Source organism: Cyprinus carpio, chromosome B1 (genome assembly GCF_018340385.1).
Source record: "Cyprinus carpio isolate SPL01 chromosome B1, ASM1834038v1, whole genome shotgun sequence".
Classification (NCBI taxonomy): Eukaryota; Metazoa; Chordata; class Actinopteri; order Cypriniformes; family Cyprinidae; genus Cyprinus; species Cyprinus carpio.
Genome location: NC_056597.1, coordinates 2,756,287 through 2,771,219, shown reverse-complemented (window position 1 = coordinate 2,771,219; position 14,933 = coordinate 2,756,287). Strand labels below are relative to the sequence as shown.

The 14,933-nt window shown below is 37.5% G+C and overlaps 1 protein-coding gene across 1 annotated transcript in view; it reads left to right on the top strand.

Annotated features, from left to right (window-relative positions):
• LOC109092473 (lipopolysaccharide-responsive and beige-like anchor protein) overlaps positions 1-14,933 on the top strand; it is a 251,762-nt gene that overhangs the window by 190,702 nt on the left and 46,127 nt on the right. Inside the window, exons 41-46 of the mRNA XM_042716239.1 lie at positions 561-678; positions 1,004-1,106; positions 3,231-3,346; positions 3,820-3,932; positions 11,355-11,495; positions 12,968-13,087. Coding sequence (XP_042572173.1) covers positions 561-678; positions 1,004-1,106; positions 3,231-3,346; positions 3,820-3,932; positions 11,355-11,495; positions 12,968-13,087 — 711 coding nt within the window. The remainder of the gene's footprint in view (positions 1-560; positions 679-1,003; positions 1,107-3,230; positions 3,347-3,819; positions 3,933-11,354; positions 11,496-12,967; positions 13,088-14,933) is intronic.

Sequence of the window (14,933 nt, the reverse complement as noted above, 5' to 3'; positions counted from 1 at the left end):
AATGGCAAATTAATAACTTTTAGAGATGAATTCCAGTGTCTCTTATCTCAGTAATCTGCAGCATTTTTAAAATGTGTTTGAAAACTCTTTTATATACAACCCTAGATATAAAAACTATGTATGTTTTTTTTCCTAGCATTTTGTTTTCAGCATTTCTTGCACTTTTTTTCTTGTATTTTCTGAACAACAAAAATGTGATGGTTGTGCAGCAACAGCAGTAGCAGCACATGATAAAACCATGTTTCGCTCACACCAACCTGAAGGGCAAATATTGATAGATTTCCAGTTCTCTTGGTACTGATTACATTTTAGTGAACTGTGGCCTTCCTGCACCTTTTCAATGTGTGTCTGAATGGGGCTCATTTTAGCGCTTAAAGCATCTCTTTTTCATGAGGACTGATCAATAATATACATTAATCCTGCTCTGCGACCCTGGGCATGAGCTATGGGTGATAAATGAACTAAAACCTTCCCTCTGCCCCACTGCTTTCTCACTCATATCCCCTTAATTTTTTACATTTATCTTTGATAAGTTTTTTTTTTTTGTCTCTCCTGTACAGATTTTGGCCTACACAGAGGGTCTGCATGGGAAATGGCAGTTCACAGAGATCAGAGCAGTTTTTTCTCGCCGCTATCTGCTACAGAATACAGCACTGGAGGTCTTCATGGCCAACAGAAGTAAGCTCTGATTCATAGCTGTTGCATCAAGCATAGCATCATAGCATTTTTTGAGGAGATCATTATACTATAGAAAACAGGCTGGGAACCATTTATTGATCTAATGTGAAAAAAAAAAAAAAAAAACAGGAAAAAAACTTTACTAGCATTAAATCAACCTTAGAGGGAAAAATCAAGGAAAATAATATATATAATAATATAAATATAAAGAATTAATTAAAAATACAATTAAATAATGATTTTGAAATGACAGTTCAACAAAAATGTTGCTTGTTTTATTCACACACAGGCAATGATTTTCTAAATTCCTCTTTTCTCCTTACAGCGGCAGTCATGTTCAACTTCCCAGATGCGGCCACAGTGAAAAAGGTGGTGCACTGTCTCCCCAGAGTTGGAGTCGGCACGAATTTCGGCCTTCCTCAGACCAGGCATGTTCTTTGTTTCATTTGCACCATTCAATTACAGTAGTAAACACTATTTTTCTCTTCTGTTTGAAATCTATAATACATGCAGAAAGCTATACATTAGCATTCACATTCATCTCAATGATACTTGCACCACTTGTGCACTCTCAGAAAAAAGGTACAAAAGTTGTCACTAGTGCGGTACCTTTTCAAAAGGCACACTTGTTTACCTAAAGAGTCCATATTGGTAACTTTTTTCTGAGAGTGTGCAGAACCCCCAAAAGTATATGATTTGCTATCTTTCTGCCATTTTTGCTCATGGTCACTCAGTTCTGCACTTGCAGATTCTTCAATTCTACGTTTGCGTAACTGTTACCTCCGTAAAATATGTTTCTGGCCTAAAGCCCTGTTCACACCAAGAACGATAACTATAAAGACAACGATATTAGCGACTAAGTGCACGCTCACCTGGGGTTTTAAATTCTTGAGATTGTTACAGCAGGATGGATTCTGATCGGATGTCAATGTTTGTATCAAAAAATCGTTCTGAAAGTGATTCCAACGATATCGTTTCTCTGTTCCTTTATCGTTATAGTTGCGGTGTGGATTCTGCTATCCTTTAACATTGAGAATGATTTTTAGAACTATATCTTTATCGTTATCTTTATAGTTTTGGTGCTTGGTGTGAACGGGCCTTAACACTGCTTGTTTGTGTGTGTTAATGTGTGTATGGTGTCAGGGGTGTCTGTAACACTGCCTAATTACCTTCACACAAACACAATTCACATCATTTATTTATCTCCCCAACTGAGAAATAAATACAGGGGCGAGAGCAGAGCCTGCAGGGCAGACTGGAAACACAGGAAACACACACACACTGCTGCTGTTGTAGTTCAGCCAAAGAAAAGATGATTTAGACAAGTGAAATTCCATCACAATATCCTTCTAAATCAGTGTTCTTATTAAAAGTAAATGATCATCGCAATTAAATAACTAAAATAACAATGTGGGTAACAGAATATAGTGAATATTGATCCCACAGAGGTCTCTGGATGTCTCCTCCTGGCAATGAAAGAATGTGTGATGTGATTGTAGCGGTACTGACCATTACAGACAGCCCTCTCCTGCCATTCGTGTGACATTTCCCTAGCGTTGTTACTGCGTTGCCTCTGTGTTAGGAGGGGCAAAGGGCATTGGAAACTTCAGAGAGGCCTAATGACTGTAATCATGCTGGGTGACAGTGATGAATTCTCTAATTTCGCTTTGTTTTAATTGGATGGAGAGTCATTTGTTTTAGTGTCCACATATTTGCTTGCATTGTGCATGTTCATTAAACAGGTTCCCACTTTACCCACGAGGCCATTGTGTGTTTGTGTTCATGTCTGGATTTGGGTATAACATAAGATCTAATATCATTGAATCTGACTGGCAGAGTGGTATTTTGTATAACAGTACTGGAATGTTTCACTGTTTTCTTGTTACAGAATTTGAATATTGGCTGCTTAAGGAAGTTTTTTCATCGGAGCGCAAATGAACAATATGGCTTATCATATTGTGTCTATTTCATTTATACAGATGTTGTACTAAAGCAGTTGGCACTTTTTTAAATGCACAGCCTTAGGTTTTTTCCATTTAGAGGTCCTTTGTCAACACATTTCCGGCAGTGTTTGTTAAGCCAGCAAAATGCTGTACAAGTCCTGAATTTTTGTAATGTATGAAAAAAGCCATAGGATTTTAGGCTTTTTTTTATAATGTTTGAGCACACACGATGTTATGGTGTTCTGAAAGTACATTAACAATGTTTGAGGCAACCACAGAATTATAAGGAAACTGTGATGCCAAATTGGGCAAAGGCTGAAACTAAAGAGCTTTTCTCTGTCTGAGTGATAAAGAAACATTTAGAGTTTCTCTTACTATCTCACTGTATTTTTATTAGATTTTCTGCAATTTATCTGTGGCTTAAATTTACCAAATATCCTGAAAACAAGTGCTCATATTTGAAATTGTTGAATTTCTGAATGTAATTTGTGTTTTTCCGACAGACGGATGCACATTAAATAATGTATTGTAAACCAACTGAATAGCAAAGACATGCACATTTCAGGTTACTCTTTGAATTTCTGAATGTAATTTGTGTTTTTCCGACAGACGGATTTCTCTGGCCACCCCGAAACAGCTTTACAAGGCCTCAAACATGACCCAGCGCTGGCAAAGACGAGAGATCTCCAACTTTGAGTACCTCATGTTCCTCAACACCATATCTGGTAAAAACCAATGATACCTGAACACTGAATGTACTAATGAATGAATAACTCTTTGACACAACAAGAGACAAAATATACGTGTTAATCCGGGTTTCTGTCCTAATCAGCTGTGACTAGCTGTGACTTTTTATTTTTTTTTATTTGCTGTGTTGGGCTACGTAGTTCTGCCCACACTGATACCTCCCTGAACCAAAGCACTGAGACTGGAATCTTTTCACATTTGGTTAGGACATAGCGTTAGACAACTAACAAAGTTTGGAAAGTTATTTGAAAAGAGGCCACATCTTTGAAACTAAAAACAACAAAAGTAACAGTTGTATTCTGCTCTCTGTAACTACTGTTTCTTGTTTCTGTGTTTTCTTTATTCGAGACTCTTTGTAATTACATTGAACATGATGATGAAGTAAAGTCATGATTATGGTAATAAAACTTGAGGAAATGTGTGAGGTGTCTCGACCCTGCTTGTGTTTCAGGCCGTACATATAACGATCTGAACCAGTATCCTGTGTTCCCCTGGGTAATCACCAACTACGACAGTGAAGATCTCGACCTCACTCTGCCCAGCAACTACAGAGATCTATCCAAGGTAAACACATGACCACATACACACACAAAGCCAACAGCCTGAACCTCAAAGAGCTCCTGTAGTTTTAGAGACTGAAGGACATGTCTGAAGAGAAGTTTTGAAAACAAGAGTACATGGGAGTATTTGTGTGAAAACCTCGTCCGGCAGTTTTAATGATGAGGCTGAGTCTGATAGACAGATGTAGCCATCTAGCAAGGGAGGGAATGACTGCTGCTCTAGCCCCATCGCTGGGAGTCTGACCGTACATGTAGTACAGCGCTTGCGGCCGCATGCACGTTACCTCATGCCAGGCACCCTCAACCGCAGACAAGTCAGATAATGGGCCCGTGTCTGTCCTCCTCCTCTCTCCCCCTCAATCAACCCCTTAGAAGCCCCCTACATCCCGCTTTCACCTCCTCCCCCATTCCCGTTAGCCAGCCAGCCTCCCTAAGGAGCTAATTAATGAGCATAGTAGTACTTCAGCTAACCACACAGACAGACTGACACAGCTCACTGCTGGGAACACCAGACCTGCCTTTGTCTCTCACAGTCTCTCGCTCAATACATAGGTATCTTAAATTGTATCACACCATTTGAAGGCAGTTCAGAAGGGTTTTTCTTATCTTGTTTCTTTTGCAAACAGAGCTTCAGGTGGCGTGAAATCATATTAGTGGCCCATCCAGTCAGTGTGTATACTGATAAGCAGTATGGCTAGTAATTGATGCAGTGCTGATATATAGTAAATACACTTCATTTCAGTGGCAGCAAATGAGATGTACCACACCATTTTTATGTGTTTGGTGTTGGTAAGAGAAGTCTCTTACGCTCACCAAGGTTGCATTTTTTTGATCAAAAATGCAGTAAGCCGGTAATATTCTGAAATATTATTACAATTAAATTTTTCTGTTTTATGTTATATTAAAATACAATTAGTGCTGTCAAATGATTAATTGCGATTAATCACACCCAACACTCATGGTGCCATAGAAAAACCTTTTTGTCTAAATGGTTTCATAAAGAACCTTTAACATCTGAAGAACCTTTCTGTTTCACAGAAGGTTCTTTGTGGGGAAAGAAGGTTCTTCAGATTATAAAAAGGTAGGAAAGAGATGGTTCTTTAAAGAACCTTTGACTGAATGGTTCTTTGTGGAACCAAAATTGGTTCTTCTGTGGCATCACTGTGAAGATCCTTTTAAGCACCTTTATTTTTAAGAGTGAAAATAAAAGTTTTTGTTTACATAATATGTGTGTGTACTGTGTATATTTATTATGTATATATAAATATGCACACATACAGTATATATTTTAAAAATATTTACATGTATACATTTATTTTTATATAATTAAAAATATAAAAAAATATACTTAAACAAAAAAAATAACATATTTTTATTAAATAAAATAATAAATATACACAGTATTATATATACGTAATACATATACACAGTACAAAAACATAATATAAAAAAAAAAACTTATATTTTATACGATAAAAAACATTACACAACAAAAAATAAAATATATTTCTGGATTCATTCATTTAAGATCTATATATATTAAAAAAAAAAAAATCTTTTGAAACATTATATTTGTATTTACTGTCACTTTTGATCAATCCCTGTGAATTTAATAAAAAAAAAAGGATCTGGCTGTTGAGAAAAAAAACAAAACTAGATGCAATAATCTCAAAATGACAAGATATGAGTCAATATATTTTTATTTTACTACAGAGTATACAGAATGCAATGAATATACGGTACTAGTTTTATTACTAATATACATTTTTCACAATATTTTGTTTTGCTGCTAGTAAACAGTACATACCACCAGTGAAAATTCTATTTATTTTTATACAGTTTTTGTAGCAGTGTAATAGTGCAGCATGTTAAATATTTTTAATTTATTCATACTGTGTCTTAAAGTTTGTTTAAAATATTTCAGAATTCTTTATTTGAAAACTTTGTCTATTTCCAGTTTTTAATTTTTGTATTGCTTCGGATCAGTCTGTACTCAGACTTGTAATTATATATTAAACGTATGTTAAACATGTGAACATACATATAATGATATTAATAATAAATATTTTGTCTATAGTATAGCATTTTTCAACACTGTAGCTGAATTTTCCATGATCCATATTAGAGCTTGTGTTCTCCTAAATCAAGAGTCAAACACTTGAGGCCAGTGGATTGAGGTTGCTCTCCTGGTTGATCATTCTGTAGTCCTGAAACCGTGGTCTGTAATTGCAATCGATTGTTGTGTGGTGAGTTTACCCCTGAACTACTAATAGCTGTTTCGCTGAAGTGATTAACCAGCATCAGTCAGAAGGAAGATCCTAGATGCTAGTTAAGATATTCAGTCCAGTCCATCTTGTTCTGACAATGATGTTTATTTCCATTTTATTTAAATGTGGCTCACTTATGTTTGTATCTCAGGACTGGTGTTTTGAAGAGCTTCTTCCTCAGTCTAGACCTGATAAATATTTTATGTCAGGGAGCTGGGGGGCACTCCTCCAAAAGAATGCTTTTTACTCACATTGCACCATTTGGGTAATTGAGTTGCAGGACAGAAGTTGTGTTTTAAAACGCCTCCACCCTTAAACTCCACTTTAAAAGTGCTTGTGAAAGCTTGCCAGTCACTGCCTCAAAAATGACCATCAATTTCATGTAATGGTGGCCAATGGAGGGAGGACAGAGGATTACTTTTAGAGCTCAGATGATCGAACGAGTGTCCACTCTGACCCAAAATGGCAGAATAAATCAATTCTAAGAGGCAGGAAAACAAAGGACTGCGAGATAATGGAAGATAAATTCCTTTGCAAAAAGAACCATGAGGTTTCAGAAGTCACCCTTACTGTCTTCAGACCGAGATCATCGCTCATATTGCTCTCCAGTGCAGATTTATATGCATGATGCTATCTGTATCTACTGCATTGCCTCTAGCAAAGAAATGTCTCTGTGTTTTGCCAATTCACATTCGGCAAAAACTATTTCTTTCAGGTACAGAGTAGTTTAGGTTAATATATATTATATATCTGGAATATTTTCAATATTATGTAGTTGACAATATAAAATGAACCAACTTTGTGAATATGCAGTACATTCAAAATTGTTTTATGCCAAACAATTAAAGAAAAAATCTGTTGCTCTATCTATGCAGTGCAATGCAATATACATTAAAACATTATTTAAATGTGCTCTTTATTAGACAGATAACTTAATTAACTTTAGTTCCTAAAGACCATCTAAAGGGTCTTTTTTTTCATGATTTGCAAGTAAGAGAGCACTAAGAAAATATCAATAGCAGCTCAGTTCCACGCATGGATTATTTCAGGCTGTCCATTTCAAAGAATCGGTTTAAAACTCTTTACTCTTGAGTGTTTCATCACTCAAAAATATCCCCAAACATTGTGGCATGCTTCATTACATTATAGTAAAAATTAAAAATGCCGGTCAATTAAAGAAAAAATCTGTTGATCTGAAAGCAATGCAATGTATATACTATATCTAGTTTTCAGCTGTTAGTGGCAGACCGTTATCTTTCCCCCAGCACATGCTTGAACTAATAAATATACACTGAGACACATGCTGTTGTAGCCAACACACAGCTTGCAGCATATCTCTTTATTTATTTATAATTTGTTCAGCCCTGCTCTGTTTCTTTGCAATGGCTTCCGCCCACTAGGTTAAAAGACAACAGTCCTGTACACCATCCTACATCACCCTCGCCTTTGTTTCTCTCTTTCCATCCCTCCCTCCCTCAAACTGTGTCTCGAGTTTTGACAGCCTTGCCTTTATGTTCAGTCAAGCTTTCAAGCCTTAGGGAGAAACGGAGGCCGAGCGAGAGCAGCCACCCCTCCCTCTGCAGCAAACAACAGCAAATCTCAACAATCTTTATTACAACTGCTTTATTCTTGCTGTTGACACAGGCAATATCAGTGTATGACCAGTGGACCATGACAACACCGTCTCGCCTGTGAAGGCCATCTGAACCTTGTACATGCTGTGTCTCTTTCCTCTTTTTGTCCTTAACCCCTCCCGCTCTCTCTTGCCGTCTGCGTATGCCACATCCTAGCACAGCTTTGATAGAAGCAGGTCAAGTGGGACCTTTTACACAGTGAGGTGAAATTGCCATAGACGCCGTGTCACATGGACTGTCTTCCCTGCGGGCAGAGGAATGTGCTTCATGAATTTATGTTCCTTTTGTCTCATTGTTATGACCCCGCTGGCTTTCTTATCATAAACTCTAACCTCTTCATGACATCTGGTGCAGCCAGAATTATCACTGCAGCCAGAAAGCACAAAACTGACACAACTGAGCGAGCTGCTTTCCAAATATATTTTCGCTTCTTATGTGTCTCAGTGGATATTGATACACAAGCAGATTCCTTAGCTGTTTCTTTTTATTATTTTGTATCTTTTAAAATATGTCACTACTACACTATCTAATTTGAGGACACAGCAGAAACCTATAAGTAAAAAAAAAAAAAAAAGATATATAACTAACTATAAGTATAGACTAAATGATTGGAGAAGTCCAGCATGCGTCACCAGAGAGAAGTCTATCATTTAACCGGAAGATCGAGTTATGACAGTTTGATTAAAAATAACCAGCTCAAAAACATTGAATCATTGAATGAAAATAAGATCAATAAGATGCATTTAGAAAATAGGATGAATTTCTAGTTCATGCTGACTTTAATTGCAATATTGTGATAAACGAAAGCTAAACAATATGACTTCCATTGTGACTTTAATATTTTATCTGGTATATTAAGAAATATAAGAGGGAGACATCCCGTACTAGTGAAGTGACAGATAAAATAAAAGACGTCCTGGCTAAGGCATTGTATTATATTTGTATATTAACAAAGATAACAAAATGTATTGACCTGTTTCTCCACCCTCACTGTGATGTAGTTAATGGCATATTGATTCGCCCTGCATCACATCATTTACACCCTTTCAACTGAGCATTAGATACACATTCACACCTTCTATAATGCAGTGGTTCCTAGAACCCCCCAAACACTGCACATTTTGTCTTGGAGCCTCTACTAATGAGCTGATGATCTGAATCAAGTGTGTTTGATTAAAAAGACACAGAAAACATGCAATGTTGGGGGGTAGTATTTAGTAATGTAGCATAGTGGATTAGTTCTTATAGTAATATATTACATTGCACCCTTTTTGCTTGCTGTGTTTCAGTGCAAAAAAAAAAACAACTATCAGTTTAGATCTAATTCAGAACTTAAATTAAGTCACTGTTTAGTCAAGCATACTTTTTTGCATTTAAAGGTGCCTAGATCACAGTGTGGAATGCAAATTGCATCCAGCACAGATTTTTGGGCATATTTGTGATTTGTTTAATTGTGTGCAAATGCACAAAGCTATCAGGCCCAATTCATGAATTCCCCCCTCAGAAACCCTGAATTTTGAGCAGCACGGTGAAGTGCTGATACTCAAAGCTACTGGCAGTCTGTTCAGATTTGCAGTCTAATTAAAAACATTGGGGCAGCTCATTTATTTGAGCCGTCACTAGAGAAATATTCAGCAGTGCTGCCAGAGCGTATTAGGGTCGGTGTTGTGTGTTCACTCCATCACACTGCGCTGTGGTACGGGGATAACCCTGATGAACGACACTGTCACGAGACCCTATTGTACTGGAGCGCCTCCGACCGTAATTTACTGCCGTAAACAACACGAGGGGCTCACACAAACACACACACTCATATACATGCACACAAATTTACACATCCACATAGAAACACTCTCCCACTCACACACACACTCACACTGAGCTATGACAGAGATGTTTTTTATCCTGCTCTCCCTTTTCTTTCTTTAATGAGGGTCCTGTTATTACCGCAATCAATCAGTTAAATCGCACAATGTTTAATTCAGTGTGTGTTCTCACCGTAGTTGCCACAAGAGAGCAGACCGTGTGTCATTGTCAGCCCAGGGCTGCATTTCAGGTTACACACACACACAGAATGCATTCAGCATAAGCCTATAACATTTCAGTGACAATTATACAAGCTTTAGTGATTTACAATCAAATGTTGATTAAACAGCGCTCCTTTTTAAATCCCAATTAAATCCAAAACGTGGTTTAATCACGATTATATTAGAATTAGTGGAATATAATTAACCTCTATTTTGAAATGAGCCCCACAGCCCTTAGCCTTCTTGCACAGTGTTAAATATCACATTAATGCAGGCACACATAGACACATAAGCACAGTGGAGCATTAAAAGATACAATCGGTGGTTTCACACACATATTGTCCTAGCACCATAGTAATCAATAGAAAAGCAGCTGCGGGCCCTCATTACACAGCTATGATATGAGAGGAAGAGGGAGATGGTCGATCTGTCCTGCCCACTCTCATTTCAAGGAGCTCCATCATTCCATTACTATTGATCATACCAAGATATGAGAGACAGACAGAGAGAGAGAGCTGCAGTTCAAGAGTAATAAAGACTCAGCAGAGTAATAACAATGCATATAAATGAGCATTTAAATAATGACCTGTTTCCATACGCTGGGTTTCTTCAGATCAATGAAGAATTAAAGCAGCTAATCAATGCTTCTGATAAAACCCAATGCATGGCAAGAGAGTATCAGCCATATATATGAACTCTCTCTTAAATTCAATATGCCCTTTACTATTAACGTTTAACACCATTATGAAATATACATAACAATTCAAAAGCAGGGGTCAGTATGATATTTTTTTTAAAGAAATTATTTAATTCAGAAAGGATTTGTTCATTTGATCAACATTAAAGTAAATGTATAATGATATAAGCATTCACATTTCAGATAAACACAGTTCTTTGGAACCTTCAATTTGTCATTCACTGAATCTTGATCAAAAAACGTACCATTGTTCCAAAATATTAAGCAGCACAACTGGTTCTTGAGCACTAAATGAGCATAATAGAATGATTTCTGGAAGATGATGTGATACTAAAAATTTCAGTAATAGCTGCTACATTTTTTGGTTTGCTATCACAGGAATAAGTTACATTTTAAAATATATTAAAAAAGAAAAAGTTATTTTAAATTGTAATAATATTTCACAGTTTTACAGCTTTAGAAATCTTAAAAACCTTATAGACCCCAAACATATGAACAGCAGTACAAATGAACACAACTGTTTTGTTCAGTCACCTACATGAACTGTAAGATTTTATTTTTATTCACAGATACAGAAAACAGACTGTTGAATGTGACTCACTAAAAAGAACAGTCTATTATTGATGAAACTTGACAGCTGCACTAAATTATGATTTAAATAAATAATTATCATTAATAAATTATTACTTTTTAACACCTGTGGTCCTTCTAATAATTTATTTATTTGGTTCTTGAACATTTATGCTTTATTAATTCAGTTTTATGTTAATTACAATAATGTTGTTCTTTTTCTCATTACAGCCTATTGGTGCACTCAACCCAAAGAGGGCTGCGTTCTTCTCTGAACGTTTTGAATCATGGGAGGACGAGCAGGTGCCCAAATTCCACTACGGCACACACTATTCCACCTCCAGCTTTACTCAGATGTGGCTACTCAGGACTGTAAGTTGCACATAAACACACAAGTTTCACACTATAACACAGAGATGTATCTAACTCCAAACTGCACAGTTTTTAAATCTGTTTTTTATAACATCAGTCACACAAAAAAGAAAAGCATGTCAGTGTGCCATTTGTCAGTGCATTATTTCCTTTAACATTTGTTTTTTATAGTCTGTTTATGTAGGACAAATAAACGGGACATGATCATAATTGTCAAAATGATTTGCACCTTTTAAAGGGTTTTAAAACATAGCAGTTATGTGCTCTTTATGCTGCGGGAAAATGCTACACATTCATCATGTGATCTGTTGTGAAACACATTGCAACTAATTGTTGTTTATAATTGGGCATATGTGCGTGCTCAGTCAGGTTGATTTATTGTTATATTGAAATGTAGGCCTTATCTGCATACTAACAAACAAACAACACATCGCTCATCTTCCCTTCATCCTTTGTGTTCTAATATCTGCAGACAACAAAGACGTGACACTCGGGAGGACGAATACTTTATAAGCTTTATAACAGTATTTTGATGAAGCATGGTTTTGTTCAATATAAGCAGTTCTGTATTAGTTTTACTGTTATAAAGTCCCATGGTCCTCTTGAAGCCTTTGTACAATGTCAGTTGTTAGGTCTGTGTTTTATTTAGTTTTAATGTTTAGAGCATTCACATGTTCCTTATAAATTCTACTCACAAAGAGAGAGAGGGAGAGCTAGAGGTCACTAACCCATTCCTGGCCATCACTGTAATTGTTACAGTTTTTCACTTTCATAGCCATTCCCTGTTGGCCCATTGTATTGATCCCATCCCATTATTATCAGGCTTATCCCAAATCCACTTCACCAAACACTCTAATTCATGTACCATAGCACAAATCAGCAGCCGCGTGATATTGAGGCTCTTGACAGAAAAAAGGAGGGTGTTAAATTTAGTCAAGCACCCAAAAGCCTCTGCGTAATTAGGGTATTTTTCTTTCATGGTGTAGCTTACCGGGGTGCTATTCACTCTAATTGCGTCCTTCTCATCGGGGAAGTATTGTTTCAAAAGAACCACCTATTGATTCTGCACAAACAAGATTAAGCATGATTAGAAAAGAACAAATAATGCACTTGTAAAGGCTTTACTGTCTGACCAGGGTTAATAACAGGTTTCTTTAGCATTCAGGTCCCTCTTTTGGGGAAGAGGATGTCATTTAGTGCACACAAATTAGGATCAGATTGTATAAGGCTTTGTTGTGAACAGCAGGCATCGATGCTAAATAAGAGATACTGGTCTGGTTGCACATACTGAAAAATGTTAAAATTGCAGGCTAAACACTGATCAAAGTAGACTCGTAGTTATTAAATACATGATCTGTGCTCAATGGAATTTGCCCTGTAGTTGTTTTAGGCCCTAACATGACTTTTTAATACTCATTTTAGCTTGAATGTGTGTGGAAAGTCCACATTTTTTCATTCTTTTCTATTCTCAGGAGCCTTTCACGACGTTCTTCCTGAATTTCCAAGGTGGGAAATTTGACCATGCAGATCGCACTTTCTCTTCAGTGTCCAGAGCCTGGAGAAACTGCCAGAGGGACACGTCTGACGTGAAGGTATGTCAACATATGTGCATGACACTCAGAAATGCTTTGTGAATCATATTACCTTAGAAATATATATATATTTTTCATTTATTGTCATGAATCCATATTTATTCACATGCACAAAGCTGTACTTGTGCTTATTTCCTCTTATTCTGGCATCAGTCGGTCCCTGGATTTGGTTTTTGCCTTGCACTGATATTTTGTTTTTTCACAAATGTGGAGGCTATTACATGATTAGACGTTTCTCTAGTGAATTGACTTCCTCTTGGTAACTGGAGCTTGCTGGGACTTGGTGTGAGGGCAGTTGTCATGGAGACACTGCAGCTCTCTGCCCAGCTGCCCCCATCACCTTTCCATAAAAACTGGCCCTAGCACATGTACGGTCACAACCAATCCTTGTCATGCTACTATGAAAGCGTCAAGGGTCCTTGATCAAAGCTTTAAACTAATCTTGATTTCAAACTTCCCCCCTTTCCCCCCTTGCACTCTCTCTTGCGAAACCTTTCACAACACTCTAACCCTCAGTTGAACCTTTTGTCGTTCGGCCCCAAACCAAAGTCAGACAGCAATCCCAACTGCACACTCAGAGGCCCTCAGAGTGTTCGGCATTAACTTTAACAAATGTCCAGACCTCTTGAAATATTCATTACAACAGACAGCCATTTTGTTAGCACGCTCGTTGCATGCTGGCGTTTTTCAGGGGCTGATTGCACTCATTTGATAATAAGACATGTGGCTCACATTACATGGTCACACTTGATACCAAAAGCTCACTCAAAGCCCAGTTTGGTTTTTGTGTGAGCTTGTCACTGTGGATCAGCATAACAGGGTTTGCATGCATCAAAACCGAATGGAGGACTTGACTAAAAACCTGGAAATCACCTTCACTTTATTTGACTTTGAAGCTGTGGAACATTTCAAACATGTTTCACTTTTCTTAACCCTGCAAAAAAAGTCTGATAGGTGCAAATGTGAAGCAAAGAAGTGCCTTCAAATGTAATAATGTATCAATTTGCCATGCTGTTATCCCTTTTTCTTAAAAAAACAAAAAGCACAGCAGTCCCCCCACATTTAGAAACACCCCCTCATTCAACCAAGGGGTGAAAAGCCTATAGCAGTTTTTGTGTCTAGGCTAAAGAGAGCTATAATGGCCTAAAGCCATGCTGATCCTGTCTGTCTCTAGCCAGGCAAACTCTGGCCTGACCTTTAACCTCCATCCCCTGACCCCCGTGCACTAGGCTGAAAGCAGTGCGGACACTGAAAGTTTCCCCTCAGGGGAATCAGAGAGGACCTAAGAGCGGGCCCAGGGGCACCCCTCTCTACTGACCCGCAGCAGGACAGGATTTTGGATCACAGGTTTTGCCCTATGACCAGTTCTGCTCAAGGGCCATTGCACATAATAGCTCCTCCCGAACCCCGGCCTTGGTCTCCCTTCCCCCCACCACTGGTTAAGTGGCTCTGGGTCTTTGTGCCGCCAATGAAGACGCCAAATTTACGCCAGGCTCCATACATGAAGCTTAGGGCGCCTGGTGCCATTGTAAAATCGTGACCTTTTTGTTTTAAAGTCTTCAGTTTTAAAGAGAGGACCAGAAAGAAATGAGGCAGGAGGCTAGTTTTGAACTTCCACCTTTTGTTTGCTCACCTAATTGGTCACTCGCAATGCACTGAGGAGCTGTGTTGTATATACACAATACACATACATATTAATGCATGCTATGTTATATTAAATATGTAAAGTTTTATTTATTCTTATATGGATGTTTAAATTTAAACCTAAATTGTTATTCTTCTACATAGAAACATTTACCATGTGGTTTTTGCTCTTTTTAATGGACCTTTCACAGAAAACCATAGA